The sequence below is a fragment of the Podarcis bocagei genome, assembly GCF_964188305.1.
Source record: "Podarcis bocagei genome assembly, chromosome: 5".
NCBI lineage: Eukaryota > Metazoa > Chordata > Lepidosauria > Squamata > Lacertidae > Podarcis > Podarcis bocagei.
The window spans coordinates 47,212,985-47,240,735 of NC_138129.1; the positions used below are offsets into that span (position 1 = coordinate 47,212,985).

Below are 27,751 nucleotides of genomic sequence, written 5' to 3' on the forward strand. Positions count from 1 at the left end.
CATGAGCAGTGTTTACATCTGTCTAAGAAGGATGCTGCATATAGTTACAAGCAATCAGATCCAAGCTAGGTTTGCCCTTGAACTGCAGTCATAAGCAACTCTGTTCATAACTGAATCCCCATTCAGCTCAGTGGGATTTGAGTCTCAGATAAGTGTGCACAGATAAGATTGTAGTCTTTCAGGAGAGCTATGACCAGTTTGTTGGAAGGAGGGAAGTATCTGATTTGAGTTAATAAGGCCAGCTATTTCACTGTTACAGCCATATCAGATTTGGTGACGCCAAGATGTAAATCTAGTTTAGGTTCCAAGTATGCAACAGCAAGACACAGCCCAATGCTTCTGGGTTCAGAGCAAAAGGAAGTGTGCCAGATTTAAGGCAGTGCCAAGGCAGAATTCCTTTTTGTGCCTTTTGGGGAAGCTCATTCAAGTTCAGATGCCTGGTTTGGCCTGCTGCGTGCAGGACTGCTAACCTGCAAGCTGTGGTCTCATCTACTCCAGCTTAGAAGGTAGCATTCACAGATGCTCCCGAAACAAAACACAAAAGGGAAGGCTTGAAACATCAAGTGTTTTATTCAAGTAAACTGCAAATAGGAAATCAAGAAATCTTTAGCAATGGATCAGAGATTCATATAGCAGCCTACAAACCACTGCTCACACCTTCCTTCCCCCTCTGCTGTCTGTTCTTGAGTAGCTGAGGCAAGTTAGACATTATCATAGTTCAGAACTCACATTTGATTTCAGACCCATGGCCTTAATTAGCTGAAAACATCAAGCAGGGCGGGGGGGAAAGGACCAACCAACTCTTTACATTTTAAGAGGCAGAAAAAGAGACTGTCCCTTTCTTCCTATTTCCCTGATACATCAACTATAACCTTGTAAAAATTTGAAACTGACAGGTAGCTGGTTAATGGTAAACAGTGAAGTTTAGTCTCTCCCCTCAACTTCATGCTAACATATAATTTAAGCACCACATTAATCCTCAACCTGGAAATTGAAGAAGTGATTTGTTCCAGCATTGTGCAAATCATGTTATCCAAGTTTAGAAAGATGTCTATTTCAGCAACAACAGGGCTATTACTGCATATTTCTAGAACATTTGGGCACAAGAGAGACAGAGCCACTTATTGGTCTTGGAAGAGGAAAGACCCAGCAATTTTAAAGAATTATGCAGCAATCTTAAGCTACCCCCTGGATAGAAAGCCCTGAACTAAGATGTTGTCAGGTTATGGGCTATGCATCCAGTCAGCAGCTTCTCCGAGCAACTGCATTATTAAAATCAAAGTATATGCATGTAAGCAACAGATACTAGAACCAAGTTAGGTCCTGGGGACGAGTGCAGCGCAGCCTCCAATTTGGACTGCCACCATGGTAATCACACTCATTTCCCAAGCTGAACAAGAAACAATCAGCACAGGAATTTACATGGCACCCCCTGAACAAACTGCCTTGTGGCTGTCAGGCATACTGATCAAGACCAATCGCACACCAAGCTCTTCATCCAGAAGTGCTCTTAAAATTGAACCAACATTAAAGGCTATCCAATGCAGTCTCCTCTAGCCTTCAAGGATGGGGGCTCAAAGAAGCCCACACCTACAGTTTGTCAGAAGTAGCTCGCAGTTTTGGATAATATGGTAGGAACCCAGTATTCTTCATGGGCAGCCAACTCATGGAAATGAGGCCAGTCTGCAAAAAAACAAAAAACAAAACAAAACCCTCTCCCCAATTACTCACCAGTCTGACAAATGTAGTATTTTTTCCCTTTTTAATAGCACAATCGTTTTAGAAAGTCAACTCAAACTAAATCATCTATAGTGTAAAACGTCAGTTCCAGAGAAAGAAACCAGACAGAACCTGTTGGAATAATAAAACTTTGTAACCGGTACAGCAGCATCAGAAGCAGCAGCAACAAAACAGCAGCAACTCCATGTTTTAAGAGAATGAAACTTAAAATTATCCAGAGGTAGTTGTGAATGAAGGAAAAAGAAAAAACCTTGAAAGACAACATGTTGTGGAAAGACAACAGTAACTAAACACACTAACTGTGCTATTTCCAATGGAGAAAATAACCCAAAAAGAGACCCAGGGAAGGGGGGATTCTGCCATCATGTTTTCCTTGGTCTTGGCAAAGTCTTCTCCGGTTTCAAGAAAGATCCAGTAGTCCTGTGTGTGCAGAATGACTGAGCACAAAGGGGGAAAATATTTGGGTGTGGGCTTCCATCTGCAAGAGCCCTGAGCAGGAGCTGGGGCTACAAGAGGAGCAGATTGGAGGGGGACTTTTGCAGTTGTTGGAAAGAGCTTTCCCATTGGCAGATGAGAGTCAAACAAAGCCTCCCAACTAATATTGCCTATGGCAAACCTAAACTGTTTTAGCTCCAAGGCAGCTGACTGAGGCTAGATTGCATTGCTGTTGACTAGAACGCATGGGGCCTACTGTGAGGAGCCATATTATTATTGACGCATAGGAAACTGAGCATAAAAACAGGCAAAAATCCTCTAAAACCATTAACCAGGAAAACAGCAAAAACTTATCATCAGCCTCCATTTCAATGCTTTGGCTCTTTCCAAAATGCCCACTTTCCAGAAAAATGCACACAATGCACAAGGGGAGATCAGGGTTGATAAGGAAAAACTAGACTGCCCCACTCTGTTCAACATGAATAAGTGGTTACTATAAAGATTTATATACTCCTTTCTCTACAAGGAGTGTAATTGAAGAGACAGGCCCAAACAAAAAAAACCCAAACCACCCTCCCCCAAACAACCAATATAATATAGAACTACATGAACTGGTAGGCTAAAACTTTAACCCTGTCAAATGAGAGGGGAAAACAAGATACATAGTTCTCCCATTGAACATGACACATCAAACGTGATGGCTGATTTGTTTTACACTGTACTCCAGTGTTGCCGTTTTGACTGTGAGAACATTGGGAAAGGTGGGTCAGGAAAGGGGTGAGGATTCTTTGTTCCTTCCTCAGTCCCAGAACTTGACAAGAGACAGGAAAACTGAATTGCGAGGTAGAACCAGTTGACTATTTTCACTGCTCCTCTTCCGACGACTCCTGGGAGATGTTGACCTCTTCTTCATCCTTCTCCTGTAAAGGGAGAGAAAAAGGATTGGAAGAGTCATTTGGGGAGAGGTGTGTGTCTACTGTACTTTGATCAAGTCTAATCCACATTGTATCATCACCAAAGCATGTGTAAGAGAACTGCAGGAGATCAGGCCACCTGCTAGCCAATTCCTCCAATGCAGATCATGCTATTTGCTAGTCAAAGATGTGTAGGATTTGGCTGCATCAGACACACTCCTACGCAGTCTTATTCTAGAGCAGCCTTCTGGAACCTGGTGTCTTCCAGCTGTTTTGGATAGCAATGTCCATTATCCCTAACCATTGGCCATGATGGCTGGGACCAACAGGAGTTCAAGAACATATGGAGGACACCAGGTTGGAGAAGGCTGCCTTAAAGAACTAAAATTACTACTTTATATAACCCAGGACTGAACTATGGCATTGAAAAGCAGGTGGAGGGCCAATTTACTGCACTCTGGGTCAAATGGAAACCTGAAGGTCATGCTCCCAAGGGAAATGTTCTTCTCCAGCCCTTTAAGGCACAAGTATTGCACAAGTATTCAACTGGCTGACCTGTATATTTCTCCCTGGTGCCACTCCTGTTCCTTCAAATCCATGCAGCAGCTAGCTCCTAAGAACACCTGCAGTATGTCCTCAAAAATTCAGAAAGATGGGCAGAAACTTGTAGAGATCCCCATCCTGCTAGTATTGATGGTACAGTACAATATGCACCACCTTTGCTGCTAAAGCAGCAGCAGCAGACACATCTAGAAAGAGGAGGCTTGTATTGGAAGGAATGCTGGAGTGGAGTCTAGCACAGAATGCTCATTAAACTCCTCCCCCCCCCCAATTATTTAAAGTCATCCTCTGGCTGTTAATGTATTCCAATACCATAGTACAAACTCTGCATGAAGAGCCTCAGATGTAGTGGTTAGTCAATATATCCGGTCTGCCACAAGGGGGACACAAGCATTAAGAAAGCCATCTAATCCAAACTTGCACTGAATCCACCATTTCTGCCCACTCAATGTGTAGAACCGCTATCCACACCCATCCAACCCTAAAAAGCAATTGTTTGTGTTTGAAGGGAACATATTTCTTCAAGGAGGTCTTTCCCGCCTGCTCTCTTGAAAAAAAATATGACTGATGCTGTCAGAATGAGATGAGTCATGGCTGAGTGTGCGTGTGAGTCAGCAACCTCCACTTCCTTGAGTTTCATTCATAAAAATATACATTTAAGCCACTGTGGAATGTGCCTGCCAAGTCTGTACAGCAAGTTCCAGGGCTAGAGACCTCATTTAGCAAAGGAGGAAATGACAGATGCTACTTAACCTCTCTCTGCTTCTTGGAGAGTGGGCTGCTAGCCTAAAACCAGAAAATGTTTGGCAGACTTGCTTAAAGAGAACAGGAATGGCTGCATGCAGGCATTGGACATTTGCAATATAAAATTTAGAGCAACTTAACATCACCAGCTGATTTTATAGAAAAGCATGCAGAAGCTTTAAGGACAACTGGAACAATCCTTTATGTGTCTTTTTGAAAGTAAGCCCCATTGAGACAATGGGGCTTGCTCCCAGGTAAGAAGGTATAGGACTTTTCAGGTTTGCAGTTGCAAGATCACCATCACAGTTGTGGGGGGAAACCCAATGCTATCATCAGCACAATGGCTACGCCCAGCACACAGCTCCCCAATAAAATATTATGCATTGTCAGCGACATGCAAAAACCTTTAGGACATGTACATCCAGCACAACCCAGTGTGAACTAGCTAAGCCACAACAAGAAACACCTTCTACTTCTGCATAATCAGGCAGATGAAAGCATCAGATTAAAACAGACTAAAATTTAATGCTGAACCATTAAAATACTAAGGCCTGGGATAAGAGGAAGGTCCTTGGCGTTCACCAAAAGCTTAGTAGTGAGTGCCGGGTAAGTTTCTTTAGGGAGAACATTCCACAAATGGGGAGCCACTACTAAAAAGCCCCTCTTTTGTGGCCACCCACCATGCTTCAGAACGAGGGGGCATTTCAAGGAGGGAGATCTTCGGGCACAGGTACATATGAGAAGAGGTTTTCTCTTAGGTAGCTCTGTCAACTACCCTGTTGGCTTCATTCTCACCTACAAAGGGTTGTAGAAAGAATCTCAAAGCCTATGTGCCATGACCCTCCACCCTTCCAAGAAGAGCATGACAGTAAGAGGAGATCTGCTGGATCAGGCCAAGGTCCATCAAATCTAGGATTCCCAGAGTGGCCAACCAGATACCTGTGGGAATCCAGAAACGCCTATAACTTCATCTGTAGATTTGAGCTCATGGCCACCCCCAGTCATCTCAGCAGTGTTGACTTTAGGCAGAAGAATGCTGCAGTTTAGCGATAGCAGAAGAATCCAAGGTCCCCATTCCTGTTGCCATTTTTTTTTGGGGGGGGGGGAGAAATTATAAAGGCCAGATGCTTTTGTCTGTATTGTTCTATGGCAGCATTGGAAGGAGGAACAAACAAACAAAAAACCCTCGCTGCAATTCTGGTTCCATGTTTTGGAAGGCTGCCTCTGCCTATTAGGAGTGTTTCCAGTCAGCTGCTTCTGGCAGGGTTGCCCTACATTCAGCTCATACTTTGGTGGCTGGGGACAGTTTTGAGTCGCGGCGCCATCACCTACTTCTAATGCTCTGGGGGTAGGATGGAAAGAGCAGCGCGTTCTGCGCTCAGAAACACGATGGCACACCTGCCTCTGAATACTTAAAAGCTTTAAAAAAAAATAGCAGCAGAAAAATGTTGCCGTGTGCCAATATGCTAAAAAGTGCTTTAAAATGCTTAATAAGCATTTTATTAATTATGCCATTGCAGTGAGGTGGTTCTTCAGAACGGGAAACAAGTATTCCTTCCTTTGTCTTTAAACATCCCAGTTACAGAAAAGGGAGTGAAAGACTCATGGCACACATCCTGCAATCCTAATGCCTCTGCCCAAGATACTGAATTGAGGCTTTCGAGCAGATCACAGCTCCATCTCTCCCCTAGGCCCCATCTGATACTTAACAATCTATACCTCAACCACTAAACTGATAGATCCACACAGTCCACCCAGCTTTGCTTTCCCAAAACAGAAGCAAGAGCTACCCATAGAAAACAGATGAGAAATAAATTATTTTAGTTTAGCTGTGTCCAGGCAGCAGTGTTGCTCTACCCCCTACCCCCAAAGCAAAATGAACAAAACAACAAGAACCCACTGCAAAAAGGACAGGCGTCCCTGTCTGGCATTCAGTGTGACTCCAGAAGTTCCCCATCCAGACAATGGGGTGAATTATTCTACTTCTCACCTTTACAGGCTCAACTGACATCAATATTCCTAAGATGTATAAGTTCAGAGGTGATTTTGCATGTGCACACATAAATTTGTATACTTCAGCATAGCCACCCATGTTCATATGAACCACTTCTTTATTTTACATCTCATTTCCAGAGTGTCAGGCATAGGAAGGGCATAAAACAGAGCTTCAACATTATCAGAAATGAGAAACAGCCTGAAGTTACAGTAAAGTCAGGCAAGTGACTGGTCCTAGTAGTACTGCTTACTGCAATTGGAAAATCTCATTCTGTCTGTGAATGCTTGAAGACAGTCCAGAACACCTTACTGGCGGCAAAATACAGTGGTTACTTAACACAAGCAAGGCCATATGAAACTGTCTGAAACTCGCTCTGCAGGAATGCAAAATGCCACACTTGTAACACCACATCTATGCCAGCTAATAAAGAACAAGCCACTTCCTCTTACTCAGCTGTGGGCAAGAGAGAGAACACACTAGGAATACTTATAAAATGGAAACATAGTGTGAGGAAGAAGCCCAAATGATGCTTTGCTTAAAAATAGAATATGCCATGAAGAAACCCCCAAGGGACCAAAGATAGAAATACCTGCGAGCAGCACAGCCCTTGGGGCTTCCAATATAGTCCCAACAAGCTCCTCCATGCTGCATAAATAGCTGCCAGGCAAGACTAGGATCTGTTGCAGTTTCTCAGGGCTTCCAGATCCACAACACAGTTGCATATTACCCCATTTGGCCTCTGAATTCAGAGGGCCACCAAACAAGCTCAAATACAGAGATGCTGCATCCTCTTTGTATCATAGCATTTTTTAACTTGGGCTTTCAACTAAGCTGAAATTGAGTATTTCCTGTTTCCTAGTTTGCAAGATACACATCACTTCCTGGGGAAAATAGGAAGAGTATACTAGCCTCCTGCTGACTGTACTCTAGAGGAGTAAGGATATTTGTGTGCGCATGCACTCAAAGGTGAAAGGAACCAAAGGTTCAAAAGCAATAGCAACGGGTAGCACCAATTAGAAACGTAACAAAACCATGTGGTGTTCCATATACTATATCTCCCTATCTAGAGAACCCAGTATTCAGGAACAGATTATGGATACGAACCCTTTAGCTAGCTGCAGTGGCTCGAGTGTCTTAAAACAGAAACAAAAAAGTACACGCCATTTCTTCCAGTAGAAGTGGTATTTCTCTTGAACAGAAACAAAAACTTACTGATTTTTTGGGCCGGCCTCGAGGTTTCCTCCCAGGTGTCACAGCAGCTTTCTGGGCAGACAGAATAGAAAGAGGAAAGCTTTAAGATAACGTAACAACCCTTTGCCAGACACTCAGGCCTATTTCAGACCATTGTTTCAGTCTTTGGATCTTTTGCTTCTTTCTTAAATACCAACAGCAGTGCAGGTTTCATGTTAACAGCTGGTATTCCTCAGAGAGGAAGCCTTCTGCTCTAGAACAGGGACAAGGAACCTCTAATCCTCCAAATGCTGTTGAACTATAATTCCCATCATCCAGACCAATGACCATGTTGCCCAGGGTTGAATGTTGTAGCTGAACTTCTGGAGGGCCTCAAGAAGAAGAGAAGAAGAGTTTGGATTTGATATCCCGCTTTATCACTACCCGAAGGAGTCTCAAAGCGGCTACCATTCTCCTTTCCCTTCCTCCCCCACAACAAAAACTCTGTGAGGTGAGTGGGGCTGAGAGACTTCACAGAAGTGTGACTAGCCCAAGGTCACCCAGCAGCTGCATGTGGAGGAGCGTAGACGCGAACCCAGTGCACCAGATTACGAGTCCACCGCTCTTAACCACTACACCATACTGGCTCTCCAAGTTTCCAATCCCTGCTCTAGAATATAAGGGTGGTTATATAGTCCGATTCTTTGTTGTTATTTCTTTTTTTATTATTTTTAAAACCTTTTTTAAATTTTCAGAAGGTATACAATACAAATGTTAAGAAACAACCAAAGGGATTCTCCAACTTCGAGAAAGAGGGTCATATAGTCCAATTCTGATTTAAGTGGAGAATCCTCTAAAAAATCACCTTGTACAGTTGAACTGTGAGTGGAGAAGGTGGGTGGTGGACACTGTGACCAGAGTAGAGCGGGGGAGAAGGCGGCACCTGGTTTGGGGGCCCCTGGCAGTGTCTCTTTATATACCAGCCTCCCCCAACCTGGTGCCCTAAAGATGTGGGGATTATAATTTGCATCATCCCTAACCACTAGCCACGCTGACCGAGGCTGATGGGGGTTGTAGTCCCAAACATCTGAAGGGCACCTGGTTGGGAAAGACTGGTGTACACACACACACTGCACATTTGGCGACCTTCACAGCTGCCAAGGAAAATAAAAAACAAGACTCTTCAAATGTACTCAAAAAGGAGATATTACAAACACGCAAAATCTCATGAATTCTAAGTTAATCTCACAATCAGAGGATGTGACTCATGAGGGCTTGAACATTTGGGGCTGGCAGTTGTCTCTTGGCTTTTCCTTTTGGGGTCAGTGCCACAAGTCCATCCCTTGTCATCCTTTACCATCACAGCCATTTCCAAAAGGAGCCATCTGGGCTCCAGCCCCATGACTCAGAAGAATGCAGGATATGAGTCGCGTGTTTTCAAAACAGGTTTAAAACCAAAACATACACACACCCCATTCTTGGAAATTTGTGGAAGTATCTTTTCTCCCTGAATATCTTTTATTGGTGCTTATTATACACAAAACCTTTAAGGGGCCAATGAAGAAGGAGGATTTGACCTGGCATGTGTAACAGAGACTTGGTTGGATGAAGCAGATGGGCCTGTCCTTGCTGCTGCTTGTCCACCAAGTTTCTCTTACGCACAGCAACCCAGGTCATGTGGGCGGGGAGGGGGGGTTGCAGTGATTTTTAGGAAGTCATTAGTTTGCACCAGGCGTCCTATTGGGAAGACCCAGTTTTCTGAGTGCATGTTCTGGAAGTTGGGCAATAGGGGCAGTACAGGATTCCTTTTGGTGTACCGACCTCCCCGCTGCACCAAGGATTCCCTGCCCGAGCTGCTTCAGGTCGTGGCGGATATTCTCCTGGAGACACCTAGCTTGGTCGTCCTAGGGGATTTTAACATCCATGCCGACACGACCTTACAAGGGGCCGCTCGGGACTTCGTGGAAAGCATGGCCTCCATGGGGCTGTCCCTGAATAAGTCTGGCCCAACCCATAGCCGTGGACATGCCCTGGACCTGGTGTTTACCTCTATGGATGTTGGTGATCTGACACTAAGTAAAAGCGAAACGAAAGAAGTGCCATGGTCAGATCACTTCCTGGTGCAACTGGACTTCTCTGCGACCCATCCCCTCTGCAGGGAGGTGGGACCAATTCGGATGGTCCGCCCCCGCCACTTAATGGATCCAAATGGTTTCCAGAGAGTGGTAGGGGATGCTTTATCCCATGTTGATGGCCTTTCAGCTGATTCCCTGGTGGCCCGCTGGAATGTGGAGTTAACCAGGGGTATTGACTGTTTGGCTCCGAAGCGCCCTCTCCGATTGCATGGAGCCCGGACAGCCCCGTGGTTTTCCACGGATCTGAGGGCAATGAAACAATCGTTGAGACGGCTAGAGCGCCGGTGGCGGATAACTCATTCCGAATCTGACCGGACACAGGTTAGAGCTCAACGTCGAGCCTACCAAGTGGCAATAGCAACGGCGAAGAAGAATTTCTTCACCGCCTCTATTGCATCTGCAGAAAACAGCAGCAGGAGACTTTCAGGTGGTTCACAATTTAGCGGAACCACCTGCAACATCGGGGCCCAGTACGGGCCACATGTTCTCCTGCAATGATTTTGCAAAGTTTTTTGCAGATAAAATCGCTCAGATTCGGGAAGAAGTAGACTCCACCGTGGGAGCAGGGCCGGGGCGGGAGAGTGCTAGAGCTCTGTCTAGTCAAGTTGAGTGGGATCAATTCCAATCTGTTACCTCCGAGGATGTGGACAGGCTGCTTGGACGAGTGAAACCAACCACCTGTCTCCTGGATCCTTGCCCATCCTGGCTTATAAAAGCTAGCCGGGAAGGACTGGGCGATGGGCTTCGTGGGGTGGTGAATGCTTCCCTCCGTGAGGGAGCCTTCCCAGACCCGCTGAAAGAGGCGGTTATTAAACCGCTTCTTAAAAAACCATCTTTAGATGCGGCCACAATGGCCAACTATCGCCCAGTCTCAAATCTTCCATTCCTGGGCAAGGTGATTGAGCGAGCGGTTGCCGAACAACTCCAGGCACGCCTGGAAGAAGCGGACCATTTGGATCCCTTCCAGTCGGGATTCAGGCCTCATCATGGGACTGAAACTGCCTTGGTCGCACTGGTTGATGATCTCCGGCGGGCTAGGGACAAAGGTGAGAGCTGTTTCCTAGTTCTGCTGGATCTCTCAGCGGCATTTGATACCATCGACCATAGCATCCTTCTGGACCGTCTTGAGGGGCTGGGAGCTGGGGGCACTGTTATACAGTGGTTCCGCTCCTTCCTCCTGGGCCGTGTTCAGAAAGTGGTGGTGGGGGATGAGTGTTCAGACCCCTGGGCTCTCACTTGTGGGGTGCCTCAGGGTTCTGTCCTCTCCCCCATGCTTTTCAACATTTACATGCGGCCGCTGGGAGAGATCATCAGGAGGTTTGGGCTGGGTGTTCATCAGTATGCGGATGATACCCAGCTCTACCTCTCTTTTAAATCAGAACCAGTGAAGGCGGTGAAGGTCCTGTGTGAGTGTCTGGAGGCGGTTGGAGGATGGATGGCGGCTAACAGATTGAGGTTGAATCCTGACAAGACAGAAGTACTGTTTTTGGGGGACAGGAGGCGGGCAGGTGTGGAGGATTCCCTGGTCCTGAATGGGGTAACTGTGCCCCTGAAGGACCAGGTGCGCAGCCTGGGAGTCATTTTGGACTCACAACTGTCCATGGAGGCACAGGTCAAATCTGTGTCCAGGGCAGCTGTTTACCAGCTCCATCTGGTACGTAGGCTGAGACCCTATCTGCCTGCGGACTGTCTCGCCAGAGTGGTGCATGCTCTGGTTATCTCCCGCTTGGACTACTGCAATGCACTCTACGTGGGGCTACCTTTGAAGGTGACTCGGAAACTACAACTAATCCAGAATGCGGCAGCTAGACTGGTGACTGGGAGCGGCCGCCGAGACCATATAACACCGGTCTTGAAAGACCTGCATTGGCTCCCAGTACGTTTCCGAGCACAATTCAAAGTGTTGGTGCTGACCTTTAAAGCCCTAAACGGCCTCGGTCCAGTATACCTGAAGGAGCGTCTCCACCCCCATCATTCTGCCCGGACGCTGAGGTCCAGCGCCGAGGGCCTTCTGGCGGTTCCCTCATTGCGAGAAGTAAAGCTACAGGGAACCAGGCAGAGGGCCTTCTCGGTAGTGGCGCCCGCCCTGTGGAACGCCCTTCCAGCAGATGTCAAAGCGATAAACAACTACCTGACATTCAGGAGACATCTTAAGGCAGCCCTGTTCAGGGAAGTTTTTAACGTGTGATATTTTATTGTATTTTTGGTTTTTATGGAAGCCGCCCAGAGTGGCTGGGGAGGCCCAGCCAGATGGGCGGGGTATAAATAATAAATTATTATTATTATTACTGACGTTTGATCCCTATCATCTTGGACTGACAGTTTGACAGATGGTTCCCAACTACAACAGTGATGGAGAATCTGTGACTTTCCAGATGTTGTTGGGCTACAACTCCCATGATCCCCCTTTTATATATAATTTTTATTAAATTTTCTGTTTTACATTTTAGAATATTCATTTAAACAATCTTAAAATATCAATGACTTCCCTTCTTCTCTTTCCATGGTTCATTTTGCATATCATAAATCCCTGCATATTTTACATAATTAAACCAGTCAGTATTCCATTATTACATCCATCAAAACTTGTTTACACTGTTGAATTTATCTTAATGCTGCCAACGTTTTCAAGTGTACACAATCCCCCCCCCATATATTCAATAAACATTTTCCAAACTTCTTTAAACGTATGTTCTTCTTGTCCTCTTATTTTATATGTTAGGTCCACAAGCTGCATATATTCCATCAGTTTAAGTTGCCATTCTGGGAACTCCCTCGTTTTCCATTTTTGGGCTAACAAAACACTGGCCACAGTAGTGGCATACCTAAATACAGTAATGATTCCTGATCTCTTACCATTCTGGCAGTGGCTGATGGAGTCCAGCAATATCTGGAAGGCCACAGGTTCCCCAATCGTCAGGTACAGCATCCCAAACCATTCCTAACCTACTGACAGCCTAACCCTGTTGTTCCACTTTTAACTAGTTGGGTAAACTGTGGCTGTGCAATTCAAAGTAGACAGGTGAACATTACAATTCAGCACACCCAAACACCTAGAGTCCCCAAGCTTCTTTGTGGGACTAGCAGGATCAGTGTGGGTGACCAAAGAACAGGAGAGCGACTGTTTCAGAGACCTCTTGGGTACATCATTTGCATGACATATCCTGTTCTGGTTTGGCGATAGGAGGAGAAACCAGCTGTAAGGGAAGCAGTCTGGACAGGTGCTAAAGCAAGGCCACCAGGGCAGCCTGGTGTCAGTTTGCTCAAACCTCTGCAGCAGCCACGATAGGCCCAAGGAATGGTCTGAAAGGAGTTAGGTACCTGCAGAGCAATGCAAGTACCATCACATGATGTGGTAGTAGGCAGCAACAAGAGCACCAAAAGCAGCTGCTTCAGTGCTGAAGTGGACTGCAAATCGGATGGTACCATTTAACCAACACAGTGAAGGAGGCATTCAAAGGCAACTAACAACAATATGAACCTATCAAGTAGTTTTGTCAAATCACTGAAATGTTGCTGCATCAAGCCACTGCAGAAGCAAGATCCCTAACTCCCTACTTGGAGTCAACTGACTATGCAAGAGTCTCCTTTCCAAAGCCCACAAGTGAGAGGGGAGGAGGGAGAACAGCGGCTCTGGGGAGCCAGGTGCACAACAGGCAGGGGCAACTGTTTCCAGCATTTGCTGGATCCTCCCTTCCCTTTGCATTTATCACTGGAACAGATGGCGAAAGGGCTTGGGTTAAGCTGAGGTGTCCACTGAAATAACCTCTGCAGCCTGGCTGCCAATTCAGGACCAGGCATCTGCTGCTCAAAAGCAGCTGGACACTTAAAAAGATCCTTCTTGGTATCTACTTGTGGAAGGAGGGGGGGAGGGAGGAAGAATAAGCTCTTTTGTGAATGAGTCCACTGTTTTGGATTTCATACACATACAAACAGCTGTCAAGTCACCAACTGTGGGGTCATTTGCTTACTATCTTCCCAACCCTCTCCCAGTTTCAATCACATGGGACCCAATGGCACCAAGACTTTGCTCTCCACCAGCATGGAGAATGCGATGGCCAGGTACCTGTGACACAGCATAAACAACTGGGGCCAAGGTGCGAGGGGTGTGGGGAGAACCCATCCCCACCCCTCGATTCCCATTAATATAAGATTTCCCCATCTTCCTTCTGCACAACTGAATGGGGCATATCCCTTTCCGCTCTTTACAGCCATGCAAACTCCAGCTGCCAGGACAAATGGTCACAACAAACAAATGTCACCAGCTGTTCAGCTAATTCAAAAAGCTTTTGCACACAATAGCTGAGATTTGGATGTATGCAAGATTCTGGTACAGTATTCCTTTCCCCACAAGTCCAACATCCTAGGCCTCTTTTTTTGAATTAAGTTTTCAAGACTGACACAGGGCCAAATGTATGGTCTCTAGTCTCAATGTTTGCAGAGACAAGCATTTACAAGGGAGGATTGAGTGCTCAAACACTCCTGCATCTACGGAGTCTTCTCTTTTTAAGGCCCCCTCCATCCCCAGGAAGAGCTAAAAACTGACTTTTTTGTGGGGGGCACTTCAGAGGAGAGTCAGTGGGCAGCTGCAGAGGAGTAAGTGCTCCACTTCTGAGTCTGCCTGCAAATGTTCCCTTTTGTTAGGTGTTGGAAGGCCAGGCCAGGCCAGGCTTAGAACCCAGCTTTCCTCTTCCAACAGTTTGGTTTGTTTGCTCTTAAAACTTCTGGGGATTATATTTTAGTTCCAATGCCCAAACTGAACAGATGAGAAAACATCCCCCGCAAAAAGATAGTAAGCACAAAACCATGGGGGGGGGGGGAATCCAGAATGAGAACGATGGTATAACTTTATTAGAACTACAGCTCACCACTTTGCTATTGTTAGTAGGTCCTAATAAAAGGTATCTCAATAAAACGAGTGTGGGGAGTATGCTACTGACACTTCCTGTGACTGGCTCATTCTTCCATGGAAAAGAATTTGTTCTTTTCGTGTGTGTCCAGGCAGAACTCCAGATGCAGCCTTAAGAGTCATCTTCAGTTTAGCAGTATAGAAAAGAGTACATGCGGGTGGAAAGGAACTCAAATTTGCTGCCCAGCCTTGAGAATACCTACCCTTCCCTTTGAAGTGGCCTTATTTTTGCTCCCCTTTGGTCTACCGCGTGGTCTCTTGGGTGTTGGTGCCTCAGTGGGTTCTTGCTATAGAAAGAAATAACAGTATAATCAGCAGCCGGCCAATAAAGAGCAGATATGCCTGCACATCATCCCAGGCAGATTAAGTTCCGTCTGATTCCTTCCCAGAAGCTTCAGTGATCGACATAGGAAATCCCACAAAACTACAGCAAATATATATATATATTTTAAACTAGTGTGACATCTACTGGAAAATCACTACAGAGTAATTTCTGGTATTAGTTCATATCTTTAACAGCTGGAAATGATGCAAAGCTTCACGTTAAAGTGTTAATGCCATACCTACATATCAGTCTTGGTTGAGGCAAAGAATGTGCCCCATAGTGCTTGAAGCACAGTGCTGGGAGATGCCCCACTGATGCTTGCCTGCACACCTTCAGTAGTGTAGGACACACAGATTTTGCTCTCTGTACACTGACCAAGTTGGTGCTTTGCAATGCAGTGGGCACAGCCTTCTATTGCAGAGCTGTTTGCTCTGGGGCCTGTATTTCTTCAGAGTTCTCACAATGCATGGTGAAAGGCAAAGATCCACTCAGACTGCATGATGAATTGGTCACAAGACACATGCACAAGCATCGTAACTCTTATGACACAGAAGGCATTGCCCCTTAAAAAAAACCAACAACTTGGTAGAACTTTTTTGAATGGGAAGTAGTAGAGGGTAGAAAGAGACAAGCTGCTTTTCTATACAAGCCATGAGATCTTAAGACAAAAACCTTTTCTGTAAACTCAGGAGTGTACATTTATTACTTTAGACACCCACCCCAATGCACAAAAGCACAGCATGGACACCTGGAGATTCATTCGTATACTGCGAATTATATCAATTCTGTCAAGTTAAGCTTCACACAGCTACTGTTTTTAATTTCCCCGTCACATTCCATTTATAGCTGCGGCTAATAGCCAATCAGTAATACACCAGCAGCCCTGTCCTCTCCTTCCCAAGAGTAACAATCTCATTCAGAGAGCTCAGGCAGATGCAGAGTGGATAAAAATAAATGTTTTTTTTTAAAAAAATTGTTTTTTTATTTAAATCCAAAAAAAATTATTTACATTGGATTTTTAAAATAAAATGCTTTTGGAGGAAAAAATCTTTAAGTTACATTATAGTCCAAAGGCTATTCAACAGGAACTAAGGATTTGTTTTAAGTTTTTCCTATGTGCTAAAACTCAGGCTAAGTTTTTTTTTTAATTGTTTAACCACATCAGTTAACAAACATGGATACATATGTTATAATGTTATTGTTTTAGTTAAATAAATTGTTATTAAGGAAATGATTATTTTTCTCCTTCCAATAAAATACAGCAGAAAAGTTGTCAAAAAATAAACACGCAACTTATTAAACCTCACAATAATTTCATAATTATCTGTCTATGTATTTCTAATAATATAACCAAATCAGTATTTTTTATATAACTGTAAAAACTACTCTGGAAATTTATTATTCCAAAAATGAAACCTTCATCTGATTGTAAATATTAAGATTATACAAGCAAGGATGAGTCTTTCTATAAAAAAATTGATTTAAATCAATCTGATCTAAATCAAATCCACCCTGGGCAGATGGGAGGAGGAAGATGGCACTGCTGCCTCAGACCAGCTAATAGAAATGCCAGATGTAGCAGCTAGGTTTTGGTTTTACTTCTTCCACATATGACCCACAGTAACAGAGGTCAGGACCCGATATTAGGATGGAAGAAACCACAAAAAATATTTCTATCTCACTTCTATCAGAAAATAAATATATTAGAATATGGAGAAAACAGCAGATGCACAGAAGGATCCAGAAGACATCAACTCAGTGTTAAAGAGTATTGCCACTCAAAGTCAAAATTATGTTTAAGCTCCTGTGGCAGGTAATCAGTTTGATAGGAAAATACTGGTAATTCTTTCAACCCAGCCTTATTTTAACTCCAGCTACATACAAAAGTTACTCATGGGGCCAGTGCAAGGATGAGGGACCTGTGGCCCTCCAGATGTTGGACTAAAGCTCTCATCACCCCTGACCAATGGCACATTGGAACACATTCTTTCAATACGTTGTGAGCTGCCTTGGGAGGATTAACTATGAAAAGTGGTCAGCTAAAATCAAAGTGAAAAAATGAAATGCTGGAAAATGCTGTTGGGAGTTGGCACCATCTGGAGTGGCACAATCCCTCACCCCAGCCCTAATGGAACCCAATTCTAGAAGCATCTATACATTTAGACACCCTTTCAAACATACTGCAGTGAAAAGGTTAGTGCCATAACTGAGTGACAACTTGCTCACTTCCAATGACTGAAAAGTTACCTGACACACATATCACAACAGGCTTGGAGGAGGCAGGAAGGATCACAGTCATACAGGTGGCACATTTCTTAGAACGTAAGAAAACTAGTCCTTTTCACCACTAGAAAGCAGGCATAAAAAGGTACTGCGGGGCAGGTTTTATATGCCACTGCAGGCAGCACTGACACCAATCAACAATACCCATCAAGAAACCACAGAAAAAGAAGTCAAGAGGGACAGAGGACAGTGAGCTCAAAGCACAGAATGATGACCTTAAATGATGAAGGCTTGTGGCAGAAAGATTCCTTCAGTTAGAACCTGGTCTTTTTAAGACTCGCATAACAGGGGATCATGCAACTCAACACCTTGAGGAGCTCCAGAGCTGAAGCCATCTCTACAGGGAAACTCAATTTTCCCTAGGATCAGAATAGTTACTGTAAAGGGGGGGGGGGATTCTGCTGGGATGCAGAAGGCACACAAGGGTAGCAATATCAATTGCAGATAGCCATCTATCATTTTGTGGCTCAGAAGTCTTTGACTACATGGTCAGGGAGGACAACATTATGATGATTGCAGAGCACCAAAGGATCCCCAGAGCGTGAGATTCTTTCAGGCAGTCATGTCCAAGGTGGAGGGGGGTGGGAGAGAAGTCACTACCGTATTTTTCGCCCCATAGGACGCACCGGCCCATAGGACACACCTGGTTTTTTTGGGGGGGGGGGAAATAAAGAAGAAAAAAATATTCCCCCCCCCCAGGCGCTTGTGGGGCCAGCAGCGGGGAGAAGCGCTCTTCTCCCCGCCACCAGCCTTCAGACCAGGTCCGGGGACAGTGGGATGGTGCGCTGCGGCTCCCCGCTGTCCCCCGAGCTTGCGGGGCTGGCGGCAGGGAGAAGCACGCGTCTCCCCGCCATCAGCCTCCAAACCACATCGGGAGACAGCAGGATGGCGGCGTTCCGCCTCCCCGAGCTTGTGAGGCTGGCGCTGGGGCTCTCCTGAAGTCTGCATTGGCCCCATAGGACGCACACACATTTCCCCTTCATTTTTGGAGGGGAAAAAGTGCGTCCTATAGGGCGAAAAATACGGTACTTTGATTATTGCCAACATCAGGCAAATCTGCCCTTCTCCCCAGAGGACAATAAAAAGCTGGTGTCCTATTGATCTCCTGCCTCATACTGTATCAACAACTTTCCTTTCCATGGTAGTAGTAGTCCTCCACATTACCCTTTTACCATGTTTTAGCTTTTTCTAGCCGTAGTCAATGAGAAGTGATAAAGCACAGCTTGCAAAATGTGAAGGGAAGAATTCCACAAACCTGAGGCTTCTTCCTGGGCCGCCCTCGTCCTCTCTTCTCAGTTACATCCTTGTCCTGTTTGGCAGCCAGGGGCTGACTCGATTTTGCACTGGATTCACTCATCTTCATTCTTTTAAAAGGCAGAAAAAAAAATAAAAGTTAAGTTACAGTAGGTGAAAACTCCCACGATGTAGACAGTTGTACTCTCGGGGCCAATCCAGTCTCCAAATATTGGCCTGGCAACTGAAAGTAGATTTTGTCACACGAACTGGCCACCTCAGGATCATCAGACTGTTATTTATATTAAAATTGGCATTATCTAATAGCAAGGGCCCCACTGTTGAAGCCTATGCACTCTGACACAGCTGAGACCTTGTATAGAAAAATCCAAGGAGATTAAGTGTAGACTTTACAATGTGAACATAGCCCCCCCCCCCTTTATGAGTAAAACAGCAAGTAGTATTTTTATTACAATGATCAAAAAACTGATAGACCACCAGTATCAGATAAAGTTGGGGAAGGAAGGCAGCTCAGTGGCAGAGTGCATGCCTTGCATGCAAAAGGTTTCAGGTTAAATCCCTTGCCTTTCTAGGTAGGGCTGGGGGGAAAACTCCTGTCTGAAACTCTGGAGAAGCCACTGCCAGGCAGTGCAAATCATACTGAGCTCGATAAACCAATGGTCTAATTTAGTAAAAGGCAGCTTCCCATGCTCCAGAATCTGGATATGTGGGTCAAATGTTTTATAGAAAGAAATGGGAGCTCTAGAACAGGCCTGCATGACTCCAGACCCATGGGCAGATATGGATCTTAGAGAATTCTAGTTGTCTGCAACTCGCTTACACGTCTCTGTGACACCTTCTGTGGCTCTCATATGCCCATTAACAGCAGGGAGTGAGGAAATGCTTGAATCACTTTTCCTTCCCTTTAATTCAAAGGCATATGGTAGCACTGTCCTGTTTTTCCAACCAGTTGCAGCTAGGTTCCCATGATTGAGAGCCTCATCTTAAAATGTAGTGCATGAAGTAGTCGAACATGTCTGCAAACACACCATATCACTAGATACAAGATCCAGGACTGGTTACAACTCCCTTGACTGTAAACCTGGGTTTGCTACCAGTGGAAACATCTGGACTGGAGGATTGAATTACTTATGGGAAGCTGTAAAGTTCAGTAGAAGACAGAGCAGAAAAGCACTTGAAGTCTAAAGGAAGAAAGCAGGGGTAGATAGGGATATAGAGAGACCTGTGGTAGTGTAAAAAAATAAGAAAAAGTGATAGGATAGGTAGAAAAGAGGAAGTTAAATAGATCTGGGAATAGAAAGGAGAGAATACGCTATAAGGAACAGAGAAAAAGGCTAAGAGTGGGCTAAAAAGAAAATATGAGGTTACAAGATGACAAAATTCCTTGTTCAGTTCACGCAGAAGGGATCCACAGAGTCGTTTAAGTTATGTGCATTCATCCTTCCATCTTGGCCCACAAATATAATTATTATTACTAATAGCTCATGGTATCTTGAGAAAGCAACCACTGACACTCCAGCCATCAAAATGATAATCTCAAGTTTCATGGTCACAACATTACCTTCACAGCTTCCCTCAGCAGTCTGTGCCTCCTTCCTTACCACCATTGTTTTACACTGGAACAATGGGCTCCCATGAGTAATACCAGTAAATATTGTGGAAGCAGGCAATTACGATGGGGACTCACAACGCTCTTTGGAACAATGACCCTTCTCTGTATTTAGCTTCTTAGTTTCTTTACAAAGCAGTGATGGGGAACCTGTGTGCCTCCAGATGTTGACGGACTGCAACCCCCATAATAACCCTAACAATTGGCCAGACTGGCTGGAGCCTCAACAATATCTGGAGGCCCCCATGTTCCCAACCTCTGATGTAATGCAAGACTCACCTCTACATAACGCACCCTAATGCAGCAAAACCCCTTGTTTCAAAGGAAGCACTCAGGTTTGGAATTGCTTGTCACAGTAAGGAAGTGCTCTAAACTGGAGGTCAGTTCTGCACCCATGTTTGTGCCTTTTAGATTAAGATTAGGAACACTTTTTACTGATGATCTCGGGGAACAACTGGTACTAATGAGGGAGGGGGATGAGAAGGAATTGATGAGTGTCCCCTTTTCAAGCCTACTGTTAGTTGGTCCTAATAAAATTAAAGGAAGAGTCAGGCACAAGGCAGGGCTGCTATTTTGAACTAGCCTAGGCTTATCTTTCTCTTGAAGGCCAGAACCCATGCATACACTGTGCCCACTATCACCATGGCAACACCACCTTGCTCTGGGTGGGGCAGGAGTCATACAGAGTTTATTGTGCCCCTGGAAGGAATGAGAAGAGGAAATTATCATGAGATTACTTTTTTGTGTGCTGTAGAGCTAACAGCTTGGGGTAGGGAAGAGAAGATATTTATTGGGGAAAAGATTTAAACCCTAGTCCCCCAAGTGCTCCACTCATCGCCTCCGATTTATGATAACAATGAATGTGTCAGGATACAGATCTAGTCATAGGCTTTTGTGTCATTTGGCCCTTAAGCACTCTTCCCCCATCAACTACCTCCCCCTCACCTCAAGAGCAGTCAGGATCAAACAGGGAACACAAATAGGGCCACAGAAATATTGACTACCTGCCTAGCAGTTGCCATGGTGACCCCTTGGCCCAGGAGTCACTACACAGCAACTCCCACACAACAAATACCACTGCGCCAATCTGAAATGCTACTGGAGGAAGCACCACCCTGCTTCCAGTTCTAGAAGACAGGCATCCCCAACTTCACATTTAGTACTTGGCTGGCTGGACAATCTCATTACCCAGAGGTGGTTTCTGGGCAACTGAAGTACAGTATCTGAACAGAAAAAAAGAGTAAACATGGAATTCTTCTATGGACCAGAATAGATAGAACAGCATTATATTCTCTATTCTAATAGCATAGAGAAATTCCCAGCATCTGTACACATTTTGAGCACAGATGTGCTTATCTAGATGCAGGCATACAGATTCTAAGAAGAAAGGAGAAAAACATTGAGGGGACAGCAGTTCAGAATGGCAGCCTCCATCATCTTGCTAGAAAAGCCTTATAGGAATATTCTGCTATAGCAGAGGAAACCCAAACCAGATGAGAGGGCTGTGATGACCAAGGAGAGTTAGGGCTCTTGGTATGCAGTGGTAAAAGATTTATAGGGGGCGAGAGATTTATAGCAACTGCAGGAAAAGGCTGGGCCAGACCCGAGATCCAGCCACAAAGGAACACATAAACTCGGCTGTGCCAAACAAAGGCTGTGTTGTGTATCACCTCCTTTTATTGCTACAGCAAACATGTAAAGAACTCAAGTCATATAATAAAAAATGCCTTACACTAGAGAAATGGAACCCGTGGCCCTGCAGATGTTGTTGGACTACAACTGCTGCCAGCCCTGACCACTGGCCAGGCTGGTTGGGGTTGATGGGAGTTGTTATCTAGAGGGCCACAGGTTCCCTGTCCCTGCCTTACAGAAATCAGAGTTTATGTCTTCAGTTGATGCTTAGTCTACGGCAAGGGCAACATGAGATGGGTTCTCCTCATGTGAAGGTTTGAAGAATGTGACTATTAAATCTATGAACTTTTAAGCAGGATTCACAAACCCAGGTAAAGCTGTACAGTGCTACCTCGGTTTAAGAACGATTTGATTTACAAACTCCGCAAAACCGGAAAGAGTGTCTTGGTTTGAGAACTTTATCTTGGTCTAAAATAGAATCTGAACAGTGGAAGGGCACCAGCTGCGGGAGGCCTCATTAGGGAAAGTGCACCTCGGTTTAAGAACAGTTTTGGTTTAAGAACAGACTTCCGGAACGGATTAAGTTCATAAACCGAGGTACCACTGTATTTCCATTCATTCATTCATTCATTCATTCATTCATTCATTCATTCATTCAAAGAAAGCTGTATTAAACTTTCCAAACTCCATCTGTTGCTGTCTATGGAAGACCAATTTTTACATTTTGACTCTTATTCCCAAGTGTATAGCAAGCAGATAAAAAGGCTCCAACTATGTTAATGAAACTGTCCTCACAGCTTGTAAACTAAAACGTTGACAGAGGTCCATTTTCTGACCAGCGTTACATTTATTTTTAAACTGCAGAAAAATCCTAATCTGCCCATTATAAGGGCTTTTACAAGGCTGCTAAGTGTTATTTCAGGACTTGGAATTGGCAACTTGCAGGATGTAGATATTTCTAGGAATAATGTTTAAAAATAAAAATCTACCCTTGACAGACACACAAACATTGAACACATAGTCTTTTTACAAATATGTAAATTGACTCATGTTCAGTTATGGAAGTGACTCATGAGTTTAAAAACATCCTCAAGATTGTTGTGTGGGTTTTTTGTTTTTTTTTAACAAAAAGCAACAGACTCATATAAACACTCTTTTAAAACTTTAAATATTTAAAAGGCACTTTATGACTGCAATTCTATGAAACCTTATTATAGAGTAAGTCCTACTGAAATTAGTGGGACACTTTTGAGTAAGCTAGTTCAGGGTTGCACTTAAAGTATTTGCTTTCAGAAACTCAAATATGTCAAAAACATTGCAGTGTTATGGGTTTCAGTGCAGATAAATAGATCTGCTCATCAGAGACTAAACCACTGCCATCAGATCACATTCTGGAAGCATCAATACATCTTTGAGGAAGATTGCACACCTTCCTTGCAGGGTGAGCAGCCGTAAGTGCAGAATGTTGCTGGTCCTATAAAATAGGTTTCTCCACAGTGGGAAACTCTTGTAGAAGACTGGGCAAATATGGTCTCTTTTTGCTGCAACACTCAGCCCTGATCCTCTATCCACTGCCCACAAAGATTCCCTTTCTAGTACAGAAGAGACTCTCACAAAACTGAAGTATGCAGCTACAGTGTCTTGACACTCTACATGTATTTTGAATAGAAGTGCAGATTGGAGAGTGGAGTGGGGGGAATCAGGACAACTATAGTGTACCTTGGTTCTCAAACTTAATCTGTTCTGGAAGTCCGTTCCAAAACCAAAGCGTTCCAAAACCAAAGCATGCTTTCCCATAGAAAATAATGCAAAATAGATGTATCCGTTCCAGACTTTTAAAAACAACCCCCAAAACAGCAATTAAACGTGAATTTTACTATCTAACGAGACCACTGATCCATAAAATGAAAGCAAAGCAATAAACAATGTACTGCAGTCACACAATCAATCAATCAATCAGTAGCTGAACTGGGTTCCACACAGTCACAAAAACAAAACAAAAAAGCTGCAAAAACAAATACGCAAAATAAATAGCAAAAACAGACAGACTTCAGCGTAACACTCAAAACGGAAGTGTGGCACTCAAATCGGAAGCATAGCACTCAAAATGAAGCATGTTCGACTTCCATAAGAAACTTTGCAAACCGGGACACTTACTTCCGGGTTTGCAGTGTTTGGGTTCCAAGTTGTTTGAGTACCAAGGCATTTGAGAACCAAGGTACCACTGTAACAAGATATATGGTGCATACAAGCTGGACATAGAAATACAGTGATGAACTTTATCCAAGAAAATAAACTCTGGTCTTTTGTGAACCTCTCCTGTAAGGAGTATGTGGGCTGAAGATTTAGTCAGTTTTTAACGAGAACATAACTATATTTATTACAGCTATCATAATTGGCTTTTAATATTTTATAAATCCAAATAACTTATTTGTCAACAGAAAAATAAATGTAATTGGGAGAGCTTTCTAGTGTCACGCTACCACCACAGAAAAGGCCTTGTCTCTTGCGATCACAGTATCAAATTTCCTGAAATGATCAAAGTACATGCACAAGTAATAAGAACTCCAGACCCTCCAAGTGTCCCTATTTTCCAGGGGCTGATTTAGAGAAGCCAAATAGTATAATTATCATTATGAAATGGGATGTCCCTATTTTCGTTGGAGAAATGTTGGAGGGTATGCAACTCTGATGGTAATTTCATTTGCAGAGAATCCATTTGTTTGTGTATATGTCTGTCTAGTGCCCATGTGATTCAGGTAGAACTACAACTTCACTGCCCAGCAATATTGTCAGTTAATCAGTTAAAATAAGCTGGTACAAATAACTGCAAGTGAGAAGTGTTACCCAGATTTCTAGCACAACAAGCTCAAATCAGAGTTATTGAGTTGAACTGCAAAAGCTAGTGACATTCCGATTTGTTTCTCTAGTAGAGAAAGAAATGACTCATTTAAAATCAGGAAACAAAGTTCTAGAGGCAACTGGATGATCTATCAGAAAAAGGACAGTAAGCTCTCTAGTTTTTACCTTAGTGGGTCTACATCACACTTGGTGTCTCAACAACCACAATTGTCCATGGGGTATAGACTAACAACTGGATTAGTAAGACTGGGGTGGCTCAATTGGTATAGCATGGGACATTTAATCTCAGGGTTGTGGTCTTGAGACCCATGTTGGGCAAAATATTCCTTCATTGCAGGGGGTTGGACTAGATGCCCCTTGTGGTCCCTTCTGATTCTACGATTATATGACTTGGTACAATGTTTTTTTATTTTATTTCTGCACTACAATACCAATATGCCAATTCTTTACTAACGGCACCCCACAAAGAAAGTTGCCTTTGGGACCACAAGCAAACCACATACCTCTCTGACCTGTTTTCAACATGGACTGCTGTCAACATGCCTCCCATCAAATTTAGGATTACATTTCATTTATAAAACTGCCCCTTTAAAAAAAGACAAAGAAGGTGCTGGTGCCAGGTCACATCATCCTCTTATCCACAAATCTCTGCATCCCTGGAGGCCAGAGAGAGCCACCTCCGCTCCAAAGGAAGTTAAAATGCCAGCAGCAGCCACAACCTGCCACCCTAAGGAACAACAATCCTCTGTTGTTCTTCCAACACACAAACCTGCCGATTCCACTCCCAGGTTCCCACGCCCCCTGGATGTGGTAATAGTTCACTTGCGCCATTAACTACTTTGCTTCTCTCTGCTTTACAGCCAAAATAAGTTTTGAAAGGCAAATGGTTACTTAAACCCAGAACTCTTCAAGCCCAAGATGGCTGGCCCGATTCCAAACAGCGTGGCGTCCCGGGGACATCTCCTAAGGGATGGATCCGTTTCTTACAACACACACACACACACAAACACACACACAAAAAACACACAACAAAAACCGAGAACTTGAAGAGCCTGTTTGATTGAGGAGGGCAGGCGGTTTTCCAAGGGGATTCTTTGAAGCCCCGGATGATGGGCTTTCAAAAGCAAAGCAACTTACTCTGCTTTAAAACGAGCACAATAAAAGGAAGTGATAAGGGGTGGTGAGGAGGAGTTGGAAGCCATACAGAAAGGGTAACAACCCGAGACTTTAGGCGTCCTGCAGAGATCATAAATCCAGCCCCAGGAAGCCTAGATTCCATAGGTGGTCCCCCTCGTCAAAAAGGAAGCATCGGGTAAAGAATTCCTTTAAACTGTGCAGGAGGCATTCTAGGGCAGGAAAGGGAGAGGGAGGCTGAGCTTCAACAGTTACGGCTCCTCCACCCCCGTTACTGATATCAAACATGTATTAAAACAAAGTGAAAGGATAGTTGAGAGGGGAGCACCCACAAAATCTCCTAGAGTTAGATGCAATGCTGAACTTTCCTCTCTCTCCACTGCCCCCTCCCCACGGTTTAGCCTCACTTGAACTATGAGTTAGCCAAGCAGCAGTATTAAGCCGGCCGGTCACACCGCTTTAATACTGGGCGCATTTTTAAAATTCTACTTTCCCCAGTATTTCCTAAGTGAGCAATCCACCGACTAAGATAGGCAGATACAGCAAGAGCATGCAATTAAAAAAAAAAGAGAGAGAGAGATGGGTGCCACCTTGCACCGAACTGAAGTCACACACATTTCATGGGCAGGAGAAGCGTGGAAACCCAACAATAGCAAACCAGTTGCTCAGGAATGCAAGCCAGGAAACTATATAGGCTATACAGTACAACGCCTTTTTTTATAAAAGAGAGAGAGAAGCAACTCCACCAAGCAGAAAGCGTAATCAAACCTACCAGCCGTTTTTTGACACTTGCAATATTACCGCTCTGATTATCATCCCGATTCTCTTTAAATGGAAAGGAATAGCCTGGGATCTGCCCCTTTAAACAAGAGCGGAAGGGGGTGTTTCTAGTTAGCTCAATGCACTACCTGCTATTTGCACACACACACACAATTTCCAGATCTGCATGTCTATTGGAAGAAATATATTGCAAGAAAAGAAAGAAAAATTATTAAGTGGAGGAAAGTAGTGTCGCGCGATTTGAAAACGAAACAGCCCCGCGTGCGAGAAAGAGGAGGGGGGCAGGGCAACCTGAAACACCAGCCGCCACAGCAGAGCGGAGCCTCGCAGAAGCGAGCAAGTTGGAAGAGACAACCCGGAGCCGAGCGCAACCTTCCAGGCAAAGCATTTCCAACCTTCACCTCCTCTCTTTCCGCACAGAGCCGGGGTGGGGGAGGCGGGAGAAATCCCATCCATCACACCGAGACCCGCGTCAAGCCACCCACCCCCGAAAGAAAAGAGAACCAAGTGCCCTGGGATTTCGTATTAAAGGCAGGAGTGCTTCGCAGAATCGCACCCCGCCATCTCAAAAAGACAAGGCCACTTTGCCTCTCCCAACCCAACAAGCTTTGCCAAGAATCCCCCCACTACTTACATATCCCTCCTCCACTCGCACTGCACGATGAGAATAAAAGGCAGGAGGGTGCATTATTCCGCATGCCTTACTTGCTTCCTATTGCAAATTCCGAGCACACACATTTTTCATTTTTTTTTTGGTAAATTAAAAATGACTTTGCAAAACGCAGTTATAAATTTTGCAAATGCTAATAAAATAAACGCAAACTTTTTCCCCCTTTAGAAATCAGAAACTTACAATTGCTCTTATTCGCGAATCTGTGTGTGTTTTTCCTTGTGTGTTGTGATGAAATTAAAATAAACCCCCCTTCTGGCTGCTGATGGTTGCAAATGCAGATCTGAAGCAGAAGGCAGAGAGACTCGCACGGGGGGGGGGGGATAAAGAGAGAGAGCGCGAGAGCAGACAGGCCCCCTCTTATTTATATAAATAAAAAAAAATGTTCTAAGAGGAAGGAAGCTGGGTCAAAATCATTTGCAGAATTTAAAAAAAAAATGAAAAAAGGAAGGGGAGGGGAAAAAAATACCCCTCTAAGTCTCACTGGAGAGAATCCAGAAGCTAAAAATAGCAAAATCACACTCCAAATTAAATAAGGGCAGGCTGGCTAAGGGGAGCTTAGCCCTTCCAATGGAAGAGGAGAGAGAGAGGAGAGAGA

General features: G+C 44.4%; 1 protein-coding gene across 6 annotated transcripts; it reads right to left on the bottom strand.

The window, feature by feature from the left end:
• Positions 1 to 551: 551 nt before the first annotated feature.
• On the bottom strand, positions 552 to 27,751 carry HMGA1 (high mobility group AT-hook 1). Of its 6 annotated transcripts, XM_081195907.1 has the most exons (6): positions 27,337 to 27,751; positions 26,476 to 26,562; positions 18,468 to 18,576; positions 14,808 to 14,891; positions 7,603 to 7,653; positions 552 to 3,095 (listed from the first exon to the last, which is right to left on the bottom strand). In XM_081195907.1, the coding sequence occupies exons 3-6, from the start codon at positions 18,573 to 18,575 to the stop codon at positions 3,039 to 3,041; spliced, it is 300 nt and encodes a 99-aa protein (XP_081052033.1). In that variant the 5' UTR covers position 18,576; positions 26,476 to 26,562; positions 27,337 to 27,751; the 3' UTR covers positions 552 to 3,038. The 6 variants fall into 6 exon arrangements, with proteins under 6 accessions (XP_081052033.1, XP_081052032.1, XP_081052031.1 ...); XM_081195906.1 differs by lacking the exon at positions 26,476 to 26,562 and having other exon boundaries at positions 27,337 to 27,750; XM_081195905.1 differs by lacking the exons at positions 26,476 to 26,562; positions 27,337 to 27,751 and adding an exon at positions 26,775 to 26,928.